The 15598-nt window shown below is 41.3% G+C and overlaps 1 protein-coding gene across 1 annotated transcript in view; it reads left to right on the top strand.

Annotated features, from left to right (window-relative positions):
* Window positions 1–15598, top strand: part of SUMF1 (sulfatase modifying factor 1) — a 36940-nt gene that overhangs the window by 12285 nt on the left and 9057 nt on the right. The window contains exons 4-7 of the mRNA XM_005149434.3: window positions 7170–7252; window positions 9411–9533; window positions 10126–10240; window positions 11151–11264. Coding sequence (XP_005149491.2) covers window positions 7170–7252; window positions 9411–9533; window positions 10126–10240; window positions 11151–11264 — 435 coding nt within the window. The remainder of the gene's footprint in view (window positions 1–7169; window positions 7253–9410; window positions 9534–10125; window positions 10241–11150; window positions 11265–15598) is intronic.

Below are 15598 nucleotides of genomic sequence, written 5' to 3'. Positions count from 1 at the left end.
ATAGCAGGCTGGTGTTTGCAGAGGTTACTGTGAAGGATGTAACTGCTAGCAGCCTGTGGTAATAACTTGCTTATCTGTGGCTTAGGGTGGCAGGTAGGTTATTGTATAATTTGTCTGATACTGTTAAAATGTCAATGTATATAGGATGCATAAGCAGAAGTTGATAAATACTGCAGCCTTAAAGGTAAATTTTATCTATACTACACTTGGCTTTTGCTATTTCAGATGCTTTTTAGAGAGGAAACTGAAATTAAAGGAGGAGATGGGTGAACCTGTTTCTTGCAGAACCCAGTGTTTGAGCTATCGCCTGTAAGGAGTTGGGAAGATGGAGCTATTGAACTGTTAATCTCTGTCTTATGCTGTACTCCCACTCTTGCTACTGGGATAAAGAATGATGTGCATGAGGCATCTGTCACTGGGAATTACCAGTAATATTAGTCTATATTTATCAGTATAAACTACAGCTTTAAAGAAGGGCATTGCTTGTGCCTCAGGCTGTAGATATATCTATGTATGCCTTATTTTCTTAAACCTTATATTCACATGGTTATTGGAAAAAATTACTAACTTGAGTGTAGTTGGCTGAAAAATAGACTTCCAGAGATGGAACTCACCAGGGAAGTTAGTTCCTCAAAAGAAGCTTCCAGAACTTGCACTTAATGAATCTTACTGGAATATATTTGGTTATTTTTCTTGGAGGTTTGACATGGCTGTGAAGCATTACACTGTTTGAATGAGATTCAGTGGCATTTCCTTATGCAAAAGGAAAAGGTCCTTTGTAAAAGTGAAGTACTAGTTTCTAATGAAGTCTGAAATCTTTTCTCTGACTGATGACTTAGAATATATTTATTCTATGAAGCTGCTGCCTTAACTGTTTGTAGTACTGCAATTTCAAACTACTTTAAGATATTGGGACTCAAGACAAACAATATCAACATCAAACAAAATCCCTTATTGCTTTCATTTCTGAGCTAATGAGGGAAGCTAGAAACCTTAGAAAGTAAGAATGGAAACAGTCTTCTGTAATTGGAGCTTTTGGGGAGCTGGGGCTTTTAATTGACAGTAAAGAATGTGGGACTTGCAGTAGCATTGCAGAAGCTGGCAACAACAAGTATTAGTTATCTTCTGTAAAAAATACTCAACTGTCTACTTTTAAGCTGTTTCTGTCCATGGTTAGTGATGAGGTAGAGAATCTGACAATTGTGTTTCACTTTAGTTTATGCACATACTTACAGAAAGTTTGCTCTCTGCAGAGTGTCTTCAAATACAGATATGAATTATAACTGTATGTGCAGATGATGTTTCCCTTAACACAGCTGCTATGACAACCTTGATAAGCTGGCTAGGAGAGATCTAGTCTTTGTCTTGAGCCTTGAAGCAGTGTTCACTTCCACACTATTTACATTGCAGTGTCTCCCTGACTCAGTTACAGCTGTTTCAACTTAAACACAAGCCCGTTGCTATAGAGATGATGATTGGCATAGAAACAGGTCATGTTTGGGCCTTTACCAGTGCACTGGTATAAAGCAGAAGCAGAGCTGCAGACAGGTGAAGGTGAATGGGAAGCATGCATCTGCTGGAGGGAGTTTCCTTTCATTTGGAAAAATCAAGTGGGACCACTACCTGGCTCTGGCTTGTGTCAGACTGCCCCTCGTGGTGTGATGTTCTGAATCTGCAAAGCTGAATCAGAGTTGGGGGCTAAGCTTTGTTTCTGCCCTCCCCTGGTTTCCCTCTCTGACCCAGAGCAGGACTCCAAGGACATGATGACAGCAGCCAGCCAAAATCTGCATGGGAATGTGTCAGCTCAAAGCTGGGCTGTGCTAGTGCAGCAGCTGCTGCTTCTGATGTCTGGGATGGCTGGATCATAATCCAAGGGCTGTATTGATCTGTTTGTACCCATAGTCCATGTCTGCAGGCAAGTGGAGGTTGATGTTGCCCTGTTACTGGCAGTGTGGGCTCCTATACTGCAGAGGGAAGGAGATGCTGTTGTGAGGCCTGGCAGCCATATGTGAAAGGTGGGAGAAAGATCTCTGCCCTGAATCTTAGTGAGGGAAGGACATTCTTGAGGTTTGTTGGGAAGGCACAAAGCTACTTTAAAAAATAGGTGTAAAATGACTTGTGAACAGGACCCCTGCTAATGTGATTTCGTTGTGGTTTCTGAGGGGAAAATGACAGCTGTTGCATAGTCGTCATTTCTATTTCTTAAACTCCCTACCCTACTAAAAGTGTTCTCTTTTCTGTCTGCCTCTTCAGTAGTTCATTAATCATCTGCTGAGGGTTTAGGATATGGCTCAGAGGAGGAAAAGTTGACAGAGATTGATGTGTATGTGCGTTACATGAATTTAAAATAAAACCTCATCCAAAAATTGCATTCTTTACTGAGTAACTATTATTTCTCACGTGCTACCAGTGCTGGCAGTGAGTGTGCCCAGACCACTGCCTGTATTTCCCAGAGATAATGCTTTGTAACATCCCTGCTTCCAGCTGATGTACACAATGGCTTTTGCAGCCAAGAGGACGCTTTTGCATGTACAGTGCTTAACACAACCGGATTCAAACAAGTGGTAACCTATTAAATCAGCTTCTGAAACTGATGTGTACGTATGTTTCTTTAGGAACCCACCAGAACCAGTTTTTTCCAGACTACTTCGCACTTGGAAAATCACTTTTCAGGCAGTTGATTCCTAAATTGTTAAAGTTCTTACTCTGCGGTAACTTTTGCTTCTTCCAGATGTTCATCTTGGCCAAGTTTATACAAGCCTTACTACAGGAAAATAGCATTATAATGATCTAGTACATAAAAACCCCATGTTTAGTGCTATATATCTGGCTGACAGCATGAATTTCTCATCATCTCATAAGCCTGACTTAAGGTTCAGACCTACAGCTTTGTTATTTCAAGTGACTTCCTGCATGTTAGAAATGGAATTAGAGCCAGGTTTAGCTGCTCAGTTGAGTTTATTTTGGTAGTTATTCTAATACATAAATGTGATTTGATTTAGAAATTTGGACTTAAAGTGTCTTGGTTTTGTGTGTTCCTAACACAGCCAATGCCATGTTAGGTGCAAGACTAATACAGATGTTTTCATGGCTACCGGCTGGGGTTTTGGATGTGTTTTTAAGGGTGTTTCGCTATTGCTTTTGTAGTACCAGTAATGGTGTAATGCTGGCAATGAAAGTGACTTGCTTGATGTTCCCCCGTTTCATTTGTTCTATGTATGTTTAGTAAAGAATTTTCTTCAAGATAATTGTAAAGTAGTTTAAAAATGTTGAAGTCACAAGTTAATGGAGCAATTCAAGTTAGGATTTCCTCAACTACTTTGAAAAGAAGATTGAATACTTAAAACTTTGAATTTTATGCAATCTGATGGTGGGAGTATAGGCTTTAGTGCTGCAAATTGCTTCATTTGAGCAGAAAACTTGTAGGTTGGAATTAACTCTTAGTATATCTTCCCACTATTATCCTACAGCGTTCTCTTTTTCTTAAAGTGCTACAAGTCTGTGGTAAGCAGAACAGGGAGTCCTTAAAGTTTAATCCTGGAGCAGAGAGCTGGATAATCCAAATTTTCAGCTGGATCAGACCAAAACAAGCATTGAGCTTCTCTGCCTCTGAAATGTGCTTTGCTCCTAGAGCTGCATTTCCTGTATATGGAGGCAGTTGTATAACATTATCAGAGCAGTTACGTTTAACCAGTTCTGTTTCAAGTGTGAGCCTATGCTGTGAAGAGTTTATCTAAATGAAGGAGATACTGTCCTCTAATTCAGTATCTCTTCAAGATCTACTCAGCAGCATATGCTGCTATTTTTGCAGTATGAATCTGTTGCCAGTCTACAGAACACATGTTTTGGAGTGAAGCATGAGAACACTAAGCATTGTGAAAGTAACTAAGCTCATTAGCGGCAAGGGAGGGCTTTGCTGTGTTAATTGTGATGTTGTCATATCCCTGTCTAATTAGTTCTACTGCTAATTAGATTTAGAGCAATTAAAAGCTTTAAAGACTTCTGAGAAGTTGTTTGAAAGGACTGTGAATTTCAGGTAGATGACTTTCTCTTTTGGAGGGAGCATCTTGGTGTCTGCTTGCTGCTGTCAGTGGCTGACTTAGATAAGCTTTCAGTTAATTATTGAAGGCTGTACGTGATCTATCATTGTTATCCTTGTCCTAGTACTATATGTGTAACTGCTCTGAAGATCTGGGTGTTCTGCAAGGACTGTCAGCCATTTGGCGTTCAGTTCAGCAGAGCCAGAAACAGAAGACATGCACACGTAGTGCTCTCATGCGGAGAGACTATATTTTTCTCAGTTTAAAATAAACCATTCTGATTGAAAGCATCTGCTTTTTCTTTTGCATAACAAAAGTGTTTTCCAAAATTAAAGTCTTCTGAAGTGTCTTTGCAGTCTCCTGCAGAGGATTTCTTTTTATCCAAAACCCAGTGGTTTAATTTACAAAAATGTGTTGTGCTTGGAAACTTTTGGGATGAAATCTTACTTGGGATCTTTGAGATACATGGAGAGCATTTAGCAGATGGTACCAAGGCTCTTTTATTTTTCCTTAAATAGCTGTAATATTCTAACTTCGGATTTCTGGCCTATCTTGACTATAGATTAAAGGTTAAAGCTCAAAACAGACAAGGAATTGGTTAAATGAAACTAATTTTAGACCTAATGACTGTAGTATCTGTTTAGCAGCTTGGTCATTCTGAAGCTTTAGTGCTATGAAAGTTGAGCAGAGTATCTCTCTGCATGAGGATTCCATCTTTGGGTTTGAATCCTCAGGAGCAGAGCTGTAGTTTCTAGTAAGAGATCAAATACTTCTCATGCTTTTTTGAGAAGGGTAGGGGCTCTGCTAGTGGTGAGAATGTTATTGGCTTTGTTAGATACTGAGCCAGGATTATGTGGTTGTGTTGTCCGTTTATGTGGCTGCTATGCTAGGGAGACCAGAAAGCAGGATCTTTAAGAAATGTTGTTACTTTAGTAGTATTTCTGGAGGGTCCCAGTAGTATTTAGGTGGAGAGAGCATGGACAGAACATCAGCACCAGCAGGGTGCTGAGAGCATCTTTATTTCTGTTGTACTTAGCATTGATGTCTTTTCTTCACTCACTTTGGAAGAGAGAGTGTCAAAGACCTGCATGTGGATGGCTTCCCAGCCTGGACCAGAGCCCTCCCCGCATGTTCAGGGACTCCAGTGCTCTTGCCTAGAGCTTGTAAAGAGCTGTGGGGTAGTAGCTGAGCTTAAGCCAGCAACCCTGCAGCTTTAGTTTAAGTTTACTATTGACCTTTTAGGTAAGGTACCCATATGTATGCTGTAGGCAAAATCTGCGTATGATGATGGGAGAAGAGTGAAAAGCTGTCATGGGAGCTGTTACAGCATAGACTGGTCAGATGCTTTAAAAATAATGTCTTTATGTATTAGCAGCACTTCTGTTTCTTAGGCACTTAGTTTATTTTTGTACCGAAACATTCAAATGAAGGATCTGATGTGTTTGGACCAGATTTTTTTCTTAACAATTTATGTCATAGATAATTTTCTCTTTCATACACATTTAGTTACTTGTTAAATGCTCTTCACTGCTGGAGGATGCAGCTTCCTCCTGGAAGTTGCTGTTAAATTTGTTTGACTGGACTGGTGCTCTGTCTCCTGAGTACTAGATTTCAGGGACTTTTACTTTTGACCTTCCTGTGGAGGATTTGGTGAGTTACAGGACAACGCTCTTGGCACAGTTCCTGCCTGTATATATAATGCTTTAAAAAAATTTGTTTAGCAGTGTGATGAAGAGAAATAAATGTTCTACAATTCCTTTTGCCATTTCTTGAGTGGGGAAAGATGAGGGGCAGTAGAGTGGATAGAAGTTGCTGAAGGTTATTCTTTACGTCCCTGTTAGAGGAGCATCTAGATCTCCTAAGTCTAGGGCTAAGCAGCTGGTAGGTTGTTGAACTCTTAAAACGTTGGAGACTTATTTACTTTGATTTTTGTCCATTATGCAAATCATTTCTGTAACAGGAGTATTTTGGCAGCAGGCACTCAAGCTGTTGGAATAAAACCGCTATTGATGGTTAGCATAAGAGTTCTTTTTAGCCTCAGCTTTCTGAAAGGACCTGTTATCATTAAGATAAGCATTTCTAAGTGAATGTGAATCAGAATAGAATAGCTAAATGTGCTGCACACTGAACTTCTCAGCTTTGAAGTAAGCTTAATAGAATCAGTCCTGAATTAATATATTCCAGGAATAATTCCTTGGCATTGCAGAGCTGAATTTGAGACTTTTGGTTAGGGAGAAGTACTTGATGTCTGCATTGTTACCGAGTATTTTGTCTACTTAATGTTGCTCAGCAAACCAATTGGAAAAAAAAGGCAGTTTCATTTAACTTCTGTGGCTCTTCTGTCTCCACCTTCTGGAAGCTGATAGCAAATAGTTTAAAATCAGCTTAACCATGTTAATGAACTGGAAAGCAAATGTGTTGCAAGATGTGTGCTTTGACCGTAGTTAAAGGACATCATCATGGTTTTGTTTTAGTTATTCCAAAACACTGAGTCTAAGGAGCAAATAATTGGGAAGAAAATTCTCTTTAAGCCCAAAGTATCTCTTTTTTCCATCATCTCTGCATAGTGTGTCAGACTGGAGGCAGCCAGGAGGTTAGCTGGTTTCACTGTACTGTGGGCATCCTGTTGTGAAAGGATGCAATTGTAACATTCCAGCTGACCTCTTGCAACCACCACCCTCTGAGTGTTCTTGGCACATGTTTTCAGAGGTCAAGAACTGAGAATTTCTGAGAGGACAGCCTGCTCCATCACAGTTAGTAGCTGAAGGCTGAACCTTCAAAGAGAATGAACTGTGCCTTTCATCAGACCTGCAGGTGAGAAAATAGGGAAGGAGATAGCCAGAGGGCAGCACTTGGGTGAAATACGCTTGGGATTTGGTCTTTCTCTCACTTGTTTTATGGGTGGTGTGTTTTTCCTACTGTTCTATACTCTGGTATTCCCTGGGAATGTGGATCAAATGATCATCTTGTTTTATTAGAGATGATTGGAACATAATAGGTCAGTTTGCGGCAGGCAGAGCCATGAGCTGTGAGTGAAAGCTTTGTAGCCTGTTGTCACATGGTGGTATTTCAGAATAGCCTTTAGGTGGGAATTCAAGTCATTTCTTCCCTGTCCTTGTCCATTTTTAGGTTGCAGCTGCTCCTTGGTGGTTGCCTGTGAAGGGAGCCAACTGGAAGCACCCAGAAGGTCCTGACTCTAGTATCTCCAACAGGTAAGCTTGTAAGTGTCCATTCAGTTCTCAGAGTGTTTGTAAATATACCTGTAAACTTACTCCAGGAATGGGGGTGCAAGAAAGGGGTTTTAAGTAGTTGCCCATTTGCTGCTGCTTTTGTGACTGTTTTCCCATGTTCTAGTGTGTTGCATGTGATACTTGGAAGTCATATGGTCCGTGATGTAGTATTTCAAGGAGTCCACACTTTCCACCTGAGGGAAAAGAGACCATACTGAAATGTGCTTTAGTGTGTTTTGTATTAATGTTTCTATAGCAGCAGTGAAGCAGAGTGCATCTTCAGAGGGTCAGGAACGTTAAGAGCATTCAGTGTAGATCTGGTTTTGGAGAGGAAGACTAAATACTAGCTGCATGCATACTCTAGGAGTCTGTGTAGTGGGTCCTCCATCTGGGATTTGGAGGCCTCTCTCTGGCAGCAGAAGACTGGGAAGCTTTGCTCTTTTTATTATACGCTTTGTGGGGTGATTATTGTGGGAAATCAATTATGTCTTTATCTAGAAGTCATAAATAATTTGTGAAACTGTACTTAATAGCCTATAGTTAGTGCCATGCTTTGCTAGCTTGAACCCTGCAACTTGCTGACCCATGTCTTTATGCATTCTCTTTCCATTTGGAAGTGGAATGGATTCTATGCCTAGAAAATCAAGAGAATTCATTATTCTTGGGTGATTTTTATGGATACTGCATACCCTGGGTTGCACATGTCAAAGGCTGTTGTACCACTGACTATGTTACTCTGCGCTTACCCGGATATGACTGTCTTCATTTGGGACCTCTTACATTGCACCTCTTGCTCTCATTAGGCAGGTGTCAATGAGGTTGGCACTAGCTGCCTTAATCAACTAGATAAAGTTCCAAAACTACTGTTTGAAATGAAGTCAGATTCTAGCCTAGATCTAGTATATGGTGGCATGTTTTTGAGTCCTCTAAGGACAGGGCTATGTTAGTGTAACATCTCTGATGGCTGAACTGCTTAGTAACGAGTCCATTGTCTGTTCTCCAAGGGCAATGAAAGAATTATCTGAAGCAAAAATAGAGATAATATCAGGAGGCACTGTTAGGGGAAGACAGAAATTCAGGTCACAGTCAGCAGATAGGAACTGGAAACCTGCCATGTAAATCTGGTCTTGTATGGTGCAAGCCTAGCCTGGTACAACTGCTAGTGAGCTTGCCATGTGACAGTAACGTAAAGGACCAATGCTGGCTTGTTAAACAAGTTAATGCCAAGTCCTCTATGTCTTTGGACCTTTATCTTCAGCTTTTTAAGTATCTTAGTCTATTACAGGCTTGGATCCTTGTGACAAGAATGACCTGGCATTTTTTTCTGTCTTTTTCTGGAAAAAGAGATCAGGATTTTAAAGGCAATCCTGGATCCAAACTGAAGGAAAGATGGAAGCTTTTGTGTAAGCCATGCTCTGCTTGAAACACCCAAAGAATAATACTTTCTTGGTAAATTTCTGTAGTTCCCTGTTTCCTGGATTGGGTGCTGCAAAAGGTGGTGTAGCTGAGAGTAAGGACTCTTTCTCATCTCAGTTCTCCCTCAAAAGCCCCACAACTGACAGCAAAGAAACTAGGCACAGGGAAGTGAAGAGCATTCACCATTGCATTGCAATGTAAATTTCCTTATTGAGGATCCTAGCTTCTTGTTAAGGTATTGTTAAATTTGCCTGGCAAGGAGTAGCAATGATGCAGGCTTGTGCTGTCTTCCTTTGAGGCTCTGAGCACCTATGTTTCCACAAAAGCCAGTGTATTGATAGTTCTTTGCTGGCTCCTGGCTGCAGCAGGTTTCTGAGGTGAGACCATGAGAAAGCACAGGCTGTAAAAGTCAGCTGTAGAGAGCTGCGTGTAAAAGCATGAGACAAACAGAAGTTAATCTCTTTCTCTTCCTTGTTTTTCTCTGATGTCTGCATTTCCCTTCCAGCATATTGATGTTTTCCTTTAAATAACTTTTCTGTAAAAGTAATCTAATACCTTCTCCAGTTGTAACTGCACTGTGAACTTCCTCACTGGACTGACAGCCTCACTGGCTCACAGTCCTTTGTAGCCATCTCTTAACCAGTTTCAGAAGGTGTTTGTGCTGTATAGCTGTAAGATTCCCTATTTCTGCTGATGATCGTGTCCTGTTCGTTTTGCTCCCTAGAATGGATCATCCAGTTCTTCATGTTTCCTGGAATGATGCTGTGGCATTCTGCACATGGGCAGGGAAGCGGTTACCAACTGAGGCTGAATGGGAATACAGCTGTCGGGGGGGCCTGGAAAATAGGTACCTCTCACCAGTGTGTCCCTAATAAATGTTTAAAACTGGTATTTACTAGATAGGAAGAGTTCTGTGAGTTCTTATTACCCTCAATGTCTTTTTCTTGTGTAGTATGCACAGCTGTGGTAAATATAACACTGACTTGCCCTGAACAGATTCCTTTTAGCAAGTGAGTTTCCCTAACTACCTAAATGATAGATTGTAATCTGAACTCGATAATGGGAGGAGAATGCAGAGAGCCCAAGAGAGAAGGCATGTGACAGAAGGCTAAAGGCACAGGACTGTTGCCATTGCAGGACATGAAAGGTGCTACGGCCAAATGAGTTGCAAAGAGCTAAAGAAGTAAATAACAACATCATTGCACAGCAGCTCTAGGGCCACGGGAGCCCTGTTTTACCTGACTATGGGTTGGGGAGACAGGAAGACAAGGTGAATAACAGTCTTATGTCTACTCCATCCTGTGTTCTGGGCTGCATACTGCACAGTGCAGCACTGCTTTTCCCTCATTTGTGTATGAATTGTCATTGTAGAGCCCTTTTCATTTTATTTAAAGACAAAAGAGTGTCTGACGACTCTTCTGCTGTATGTCTTTTGATAGGCTTTTCCCATGGGGCAACAAGCTTCAGCCAAAAGGTCAACATTATGTCAATATCTGGCAGGGAACCTTCCCAGCTAATAACACTGCAGAAGATGGATACAAAGGAACTGCTCCTGTAAGTGTGTCTTAGTGAATTAATCACATGGAAATGAACTTTGACTTCCTAAAATTAAGGTCTGTGTTCAACACTGTAAACTATGGCTGTTTTCTATTCCTGTGCTCTTTCACCAGTGTATTTCACTCTAGGTTTGAGTATTATCAAGGGACACTTAAAAAACTAATTGAAAGTAAAGATTGCTTTCATTTTAACTTTTAGCTCTTCTCAAATTGACCTCTTTTCCCTTTTTCCAGACAGTTTGTAGTCAGAAACAAATACTTCCTGCTTGCACTTTTGGCTTGGCAGTTCTTTGAACCCTCTTTTTGTGGTTAGTTGCTCCCAAGGCACAAAAATTCATCAACAGTTCAAAAGAAATTAAACTTCCTATTTTGGAAAGGTTGAGTCTGTTTGGTATGGCAAACAATGGAGTGGGTTTTTAAAGGCAATCAAGAATGTGAATGAAGTATTAAATGGTAGTTAAAGCAAGTCCAAAGTATCAGTAGAGAAGTCTGCATACGCATGAGGTGACAGCTACCCTTGCTTTCTGTTTATGGGAAGGGGAATCTGGAAGTTGTAAGCATGCGCATGGAGGTCAGATCAGTAAAGCTATGTTCAGGTCTGTGTCAGCTGGTCAAACAGTGCCTCTCTATTTAGAGGCAATGAGAAGTTGCTGTGTGCCATAGTAGAAATGTGACGCTGAGAACATAGAGGGTGATAATGATTCATTCTCTCATTCTGTTTTATTTAAATGAATTATGTAAAAATGTTACAGTTCTGCACTACTGATTTGGTGTCAGCTTTTGAGCTATGAAGGCAGAAGCTCCCATTAAAGACAAATACACCTCCAGCAGACTGGTGATCAGGGTTTAAAACAGTATTTCATATTGAGTGGTTACAGAACTGGCACTGTGCTCCCTGTTTCATGTAGGTCACTGCATTTCCTCCCAATGGATATGGCTTGTACAACATTGTAGGGAATGCCTGGGAATGGACGTCTGACTGGTGGGCTGTTCGTCATTCAACGGATGAAGTTCACAACCCTGTAAGTGTTTTACATGAAGTACAGAATTCCCTCTTGCTGCTCTGACCTGGCTGCTGTTGAAAACCTACTGCTCTTTGCTCCTCTCTGCTGTGCCTGCAGTGGGGTGGGCTGTGTTCTAGTGAGTTAGGAAGGACCACACCGCAAGCCATCAACACTGGAATTGTAGTGCAATTTTATTTACTTTCTGTTGGACAGGACAGGCATCCAGAACTGGTCAGCAGTTGCATACTTCGAGGTTGCCATCATATTACAAAGATCAGGAATTTGCCAATGCAGTGGAATTACTTCTCACCGCAAAAGGAAGTTTCTCTCTTTATGTTGCTACAAGCTGTATTACTTCCCCCTCAGCTCTCTCCCAAACACCTGACAAACCATTATGTATTATGTTTATGGTTTCTACTAGCTCCTTTAAAACTCAGCATGTCATAAAGCTGAAGTTCAGGGAAAAAGTATCTTCCCAGGCTTTGAGAGGTTAATCTTTAGTTTTCTTTGTGGCAGGCAGAGAAGGAGGTCCTGCAGGGTAAGCCTTTTGTATGGGGCTTCTCATGCAGTATCTCTCAGCAGATTCAAGTTCTAGCTTTACATCTCCTTCTCTCCCATTTATCCAGGATAAATAATCCTGAGAAGTGCACTGCTCTGCTTTCACCAAGCTTGTTTTCTTCAGGCACAGTTATCTGCAGTGAGAAAGCCAGTTAAACCTCATGGGGCAGGAGCTCTCTGCTGAAGGATTTGTGTATCCCGTGCTGTGGTCTCTCGTGATCTGTATAGCCTTTCTTTGCTGTGCTGCACATAACTGGAGGCCTCTGTGGGATGTCAGCTATTGGAAGTAGCTTGAGGAACTTGCTAAACCTTCATTGCTGTTTTGTACCTTGCAGAGTTTGGCATTCTGCTGTTCTTCCCAGAGGATGTGTCTAGCAAGGGAAGTCAGACTCCCCTTGGGGTCTAGATTGTTCTAGATCTGTACCAGCAGTTCCCTCCATTGATGGAGCATCTGGAGACCTCCTAACCCATACCAACCACACTGGCCAATTTCAAGTTGGCCATATCCCAGTAACCACAGGTTTTTCTAATGGCTTCAGCTCTGTGTCAGACAGTGCACTATCTGCATTGTCCTGAGTAATTGAAGTGCTTGGGACTGTAGCTTTTTTGTTGTTTCATTTTTAGAATAAGATGGACTATTCTCCAGCTTTTGTTGTTAGGCAATCTGAGTGGTCTAGCAATGGCTAAAGAGCCTTCTTTTCCTTTGGGACCTTGGCTGTGTTCTGTCTCCATTTGCTATCTTTTCCACACATTGCACAGTAGATATGATGCGATTTGAGTATTTCGCAGCAGTCAGAATTCTCGGCCAGTTTCTGTGATTCTGCAGTAATGGAAAGCTGTATTGCAGGATTTGTCTCATGAACGTATAACCCGTCCTGTCTTTTCCCAACATTGACTCACTGCTTGCGTACATACACAGCTGAAATTTGGACACAACTTACACTCAGCATTCTAACTAATTCTTCAGGATTTCCCTGTTTGCATACTGATTGATTAGGAGAGAAGTATCGGCTGACTTGCAGCTCTGTTTCCATTCTGGTGGGATTTTTATATGCAGTTAGGGATAATTTTTTTTCTGTACCTTTTGAGTTGAAACAAGAGCAGTTTAAAAGCAACATTTCTAAAGATGAGGTCATAAGTAGCTACCAGAATGTAAGTTTACATGGAAGAACAATAAAAACAGCAAACTTTGTACATCAGGGTAGACTATTGACTTGATTGCAGCCTTATAAGTTGAGTATGAGGAGGAGAGTGGGCAATGCTGAGCTCCCCATTCCAGACAATGTGGTCACTGTGGTTTGTACCAGGGAAGCTCCAGCTTTACCCCCCTTGCTACTGAAGCTTCACTTCAATGCCTGGAGCCAAAGCACTGCTGTACTGTGTAGTTGGAGAGGAAGAGAAAGATCCTGTGCCCACCCACACCCTTGCAGAGACAAAGAGCATCAGAGGGCTGCGAGGGAACACTCTTCTGGGTGTTGGTACCATACTGCAGCTGTCCCTGTTCTTGTTCACCTGTTTTGTAGTCTGATAGTTACTTCAGTCGGATCTGGCTGCTTGTTTGTATTGTGGCCTCTCAGGGCAGGGAAAATGCACAGCTCTGCACAAGTCTTCTTCCCTAGCAAGAAGTGACAATGTTGGGAAACAAAACTAAATGTAACTAGGCCAAGTCTGGAGAATAAAACCACTTCTGATGCTGTGAACTTGAAGGTCACAGATCTGGGTACTATTGCAATCTAGCTATGTTCTAGTTTTTGTTTGTTTTTGTCCATGGGGTACCATAATGTAATGTGCATTACTTATTTAAATAGATAGATCGTAAAGGCTCTGCATAATTAATGACAAGTTTAAAGGTTGGTTTGTTGTTTTTTTTTTCATGCAAGATGGCTGGATTTTTTACATGAAAGGCATGAAATGACTAATTTACATGGAATTTGCGTTCATAATGGAAAGAACCTCCAGGAGTCTTCATCCAAACTGTAGCTTTCAGCTAATCCATTTCCTGCCATTGGTGCTAGTAAAATCTCTCTTAATTTGTTTTTAAAAGAAAATAGATTTCTCTGCCTGTATCAGCCTTTCCAACTTTTCCAAGTCGCACAAAATCTAGCTAGCTGGAATTGTGCATATTGCTGAAGCATGGATACTGTGGTCTGATGCTCAGAGGGGGCTAAAAATGGTAAAGTGTGCTGGAAGAGACCTTAAAGCTCATCCAGTTCCAAACTGCTGCCACAGGCAGGGATACCTTCCACTAGACCAGGTTGCTCCAAGCCCCATCCAACCTGGCCTTGAACACTGCCAGGGATGGGGCAGGCTGTTCCAGTGCCTCACCACTCTCACAGTAACAAGTACTGCAGTGGTGCACCTTCATTAGAGTTACTTATTTGAATGAGACTCTTCTGTGCTCACAATTTCCATGCAGCAGTGCATCGGTGCTGAATTCAGGTAATGGTGTGAATTTTGCTTTCTTTTAAGGGGCTATGAGTTTCCTTAGGTTTTTAAACTCAGGACAAACAGTTTGCAGACACTTCAGAAAGCATTTAAAAATTAGGTGTTAACAATGATGCTTTTAGGTTTTGGGTTTTTTTTTTTCAGATGGAAACTAATTGTCAGAATCTAGTGAGACAGAGCACTTCAAAGTGAATTCCAAAGGGTTTTTCTGATTAAATGGGTAAGGAAACTGAATCTCCTAATGTGAAAAGGTGTCCCAAAATAGCCAGGCTACAGTATCTTCTGAGACATTAAAATGATTAGCACCACATCTATCAGAGCCAATCTCTTCAGTCTCTCTAGAGTACAAGTCAGTGTAACCTATATATAGGATGTGTTCTTTCTGCCTACAAGATGAGGAATTCTTCTAGAGGGTCAGAACTTAGTGAAAGTCTCTTAACATATTTAGCATTAATGTCTGTGCTGGCAAGGTTTGGGGCACACTGTGGGTTGGGTACAAGGAATGAATGGGAGCTTGTATTTGATCATTTTGCTTTCACAGATAATTACCAAAAGGAGAAATAAACTGGGACACCTGAAAGTGCTTTGTAAGTTGTTCACTACTTTTTAAGGTGTCAGATTTAAATTGCATTCTCACAATGAAGCAGTGTTCTTCCTCTTCTTCACCTGGTGCAGGACCTGTGCTTGTAACTGTTGAAGCCAAAGAAACAAACTTAAAAGATCTCTATGCAGCTCAGGAAGTACCTGGAGTGGAGAGCTTGGTACTGTCTCCTTGCAGTTACAAGCTCTAATGTGTCGGGAACATGGGACACTGTCAGCAATAACAAGGTTTAGAAATGCAGCCAGAACTTCCAAGTTAGTGACATTGGAGGGCATCATAACTTTAAGAGCAGAGCGTCAGTAGAACTGGGAACTTGCTTGTACAGACCTTTTTATAAAAGTCTCTTCAACTGTTGTAATCCAGACACTTATTTGTGTAGTAGCCATGGCTTGTTCAAAGGATAAGGAGCAAGTGGTTTGTGTTCTGGATTCCTCTTCTTGTCAGATGTGTGCAGCGAGCTGCCAATGTCCCTGTTCATTTTTGACTTGAGCAATGAAAGTTTCCCCATATTAGGAGCACACAGGATCAGTGGAGGTTACTGTACTGTACTGAGGGACTGTTTGTGAAAGCAAAAAACCCAATATTGTATTTGGTTGGGATTTTTGGTAACAACTTGTGTAGGAACTTATTTGTCATCTGCAACATGGTGAATGGCCCCTTGATTTCATGTGAGATCTTTTTACTCTCCCAGGAAAAAAATGGGAAGTGTCTAAGCCAGTGACATTGACTTAGTGCAGCAGGATACTGC

This window comes from Melopsittacus undulatus, chromosome 9, assembly GCF_012275295.1.
Source record: "Melopsittacus undulatus isolate bMelUnd1 chromosome 9, bMelUnd1.mat.Z, whole genome shotgun sequence".
Taxonomy (NCBI): Eukaryota; Metazoa; Chordata; class Aves; order Psittaciformes; family Psittaculidae; genus Melopsittacus; species Melopsittacus undulatus.
The sequence above is the reverse complement of the archived record's forward strand: the minus strand, read 5'-3'. Positions and strand labels throughout refer to the sequence as shown.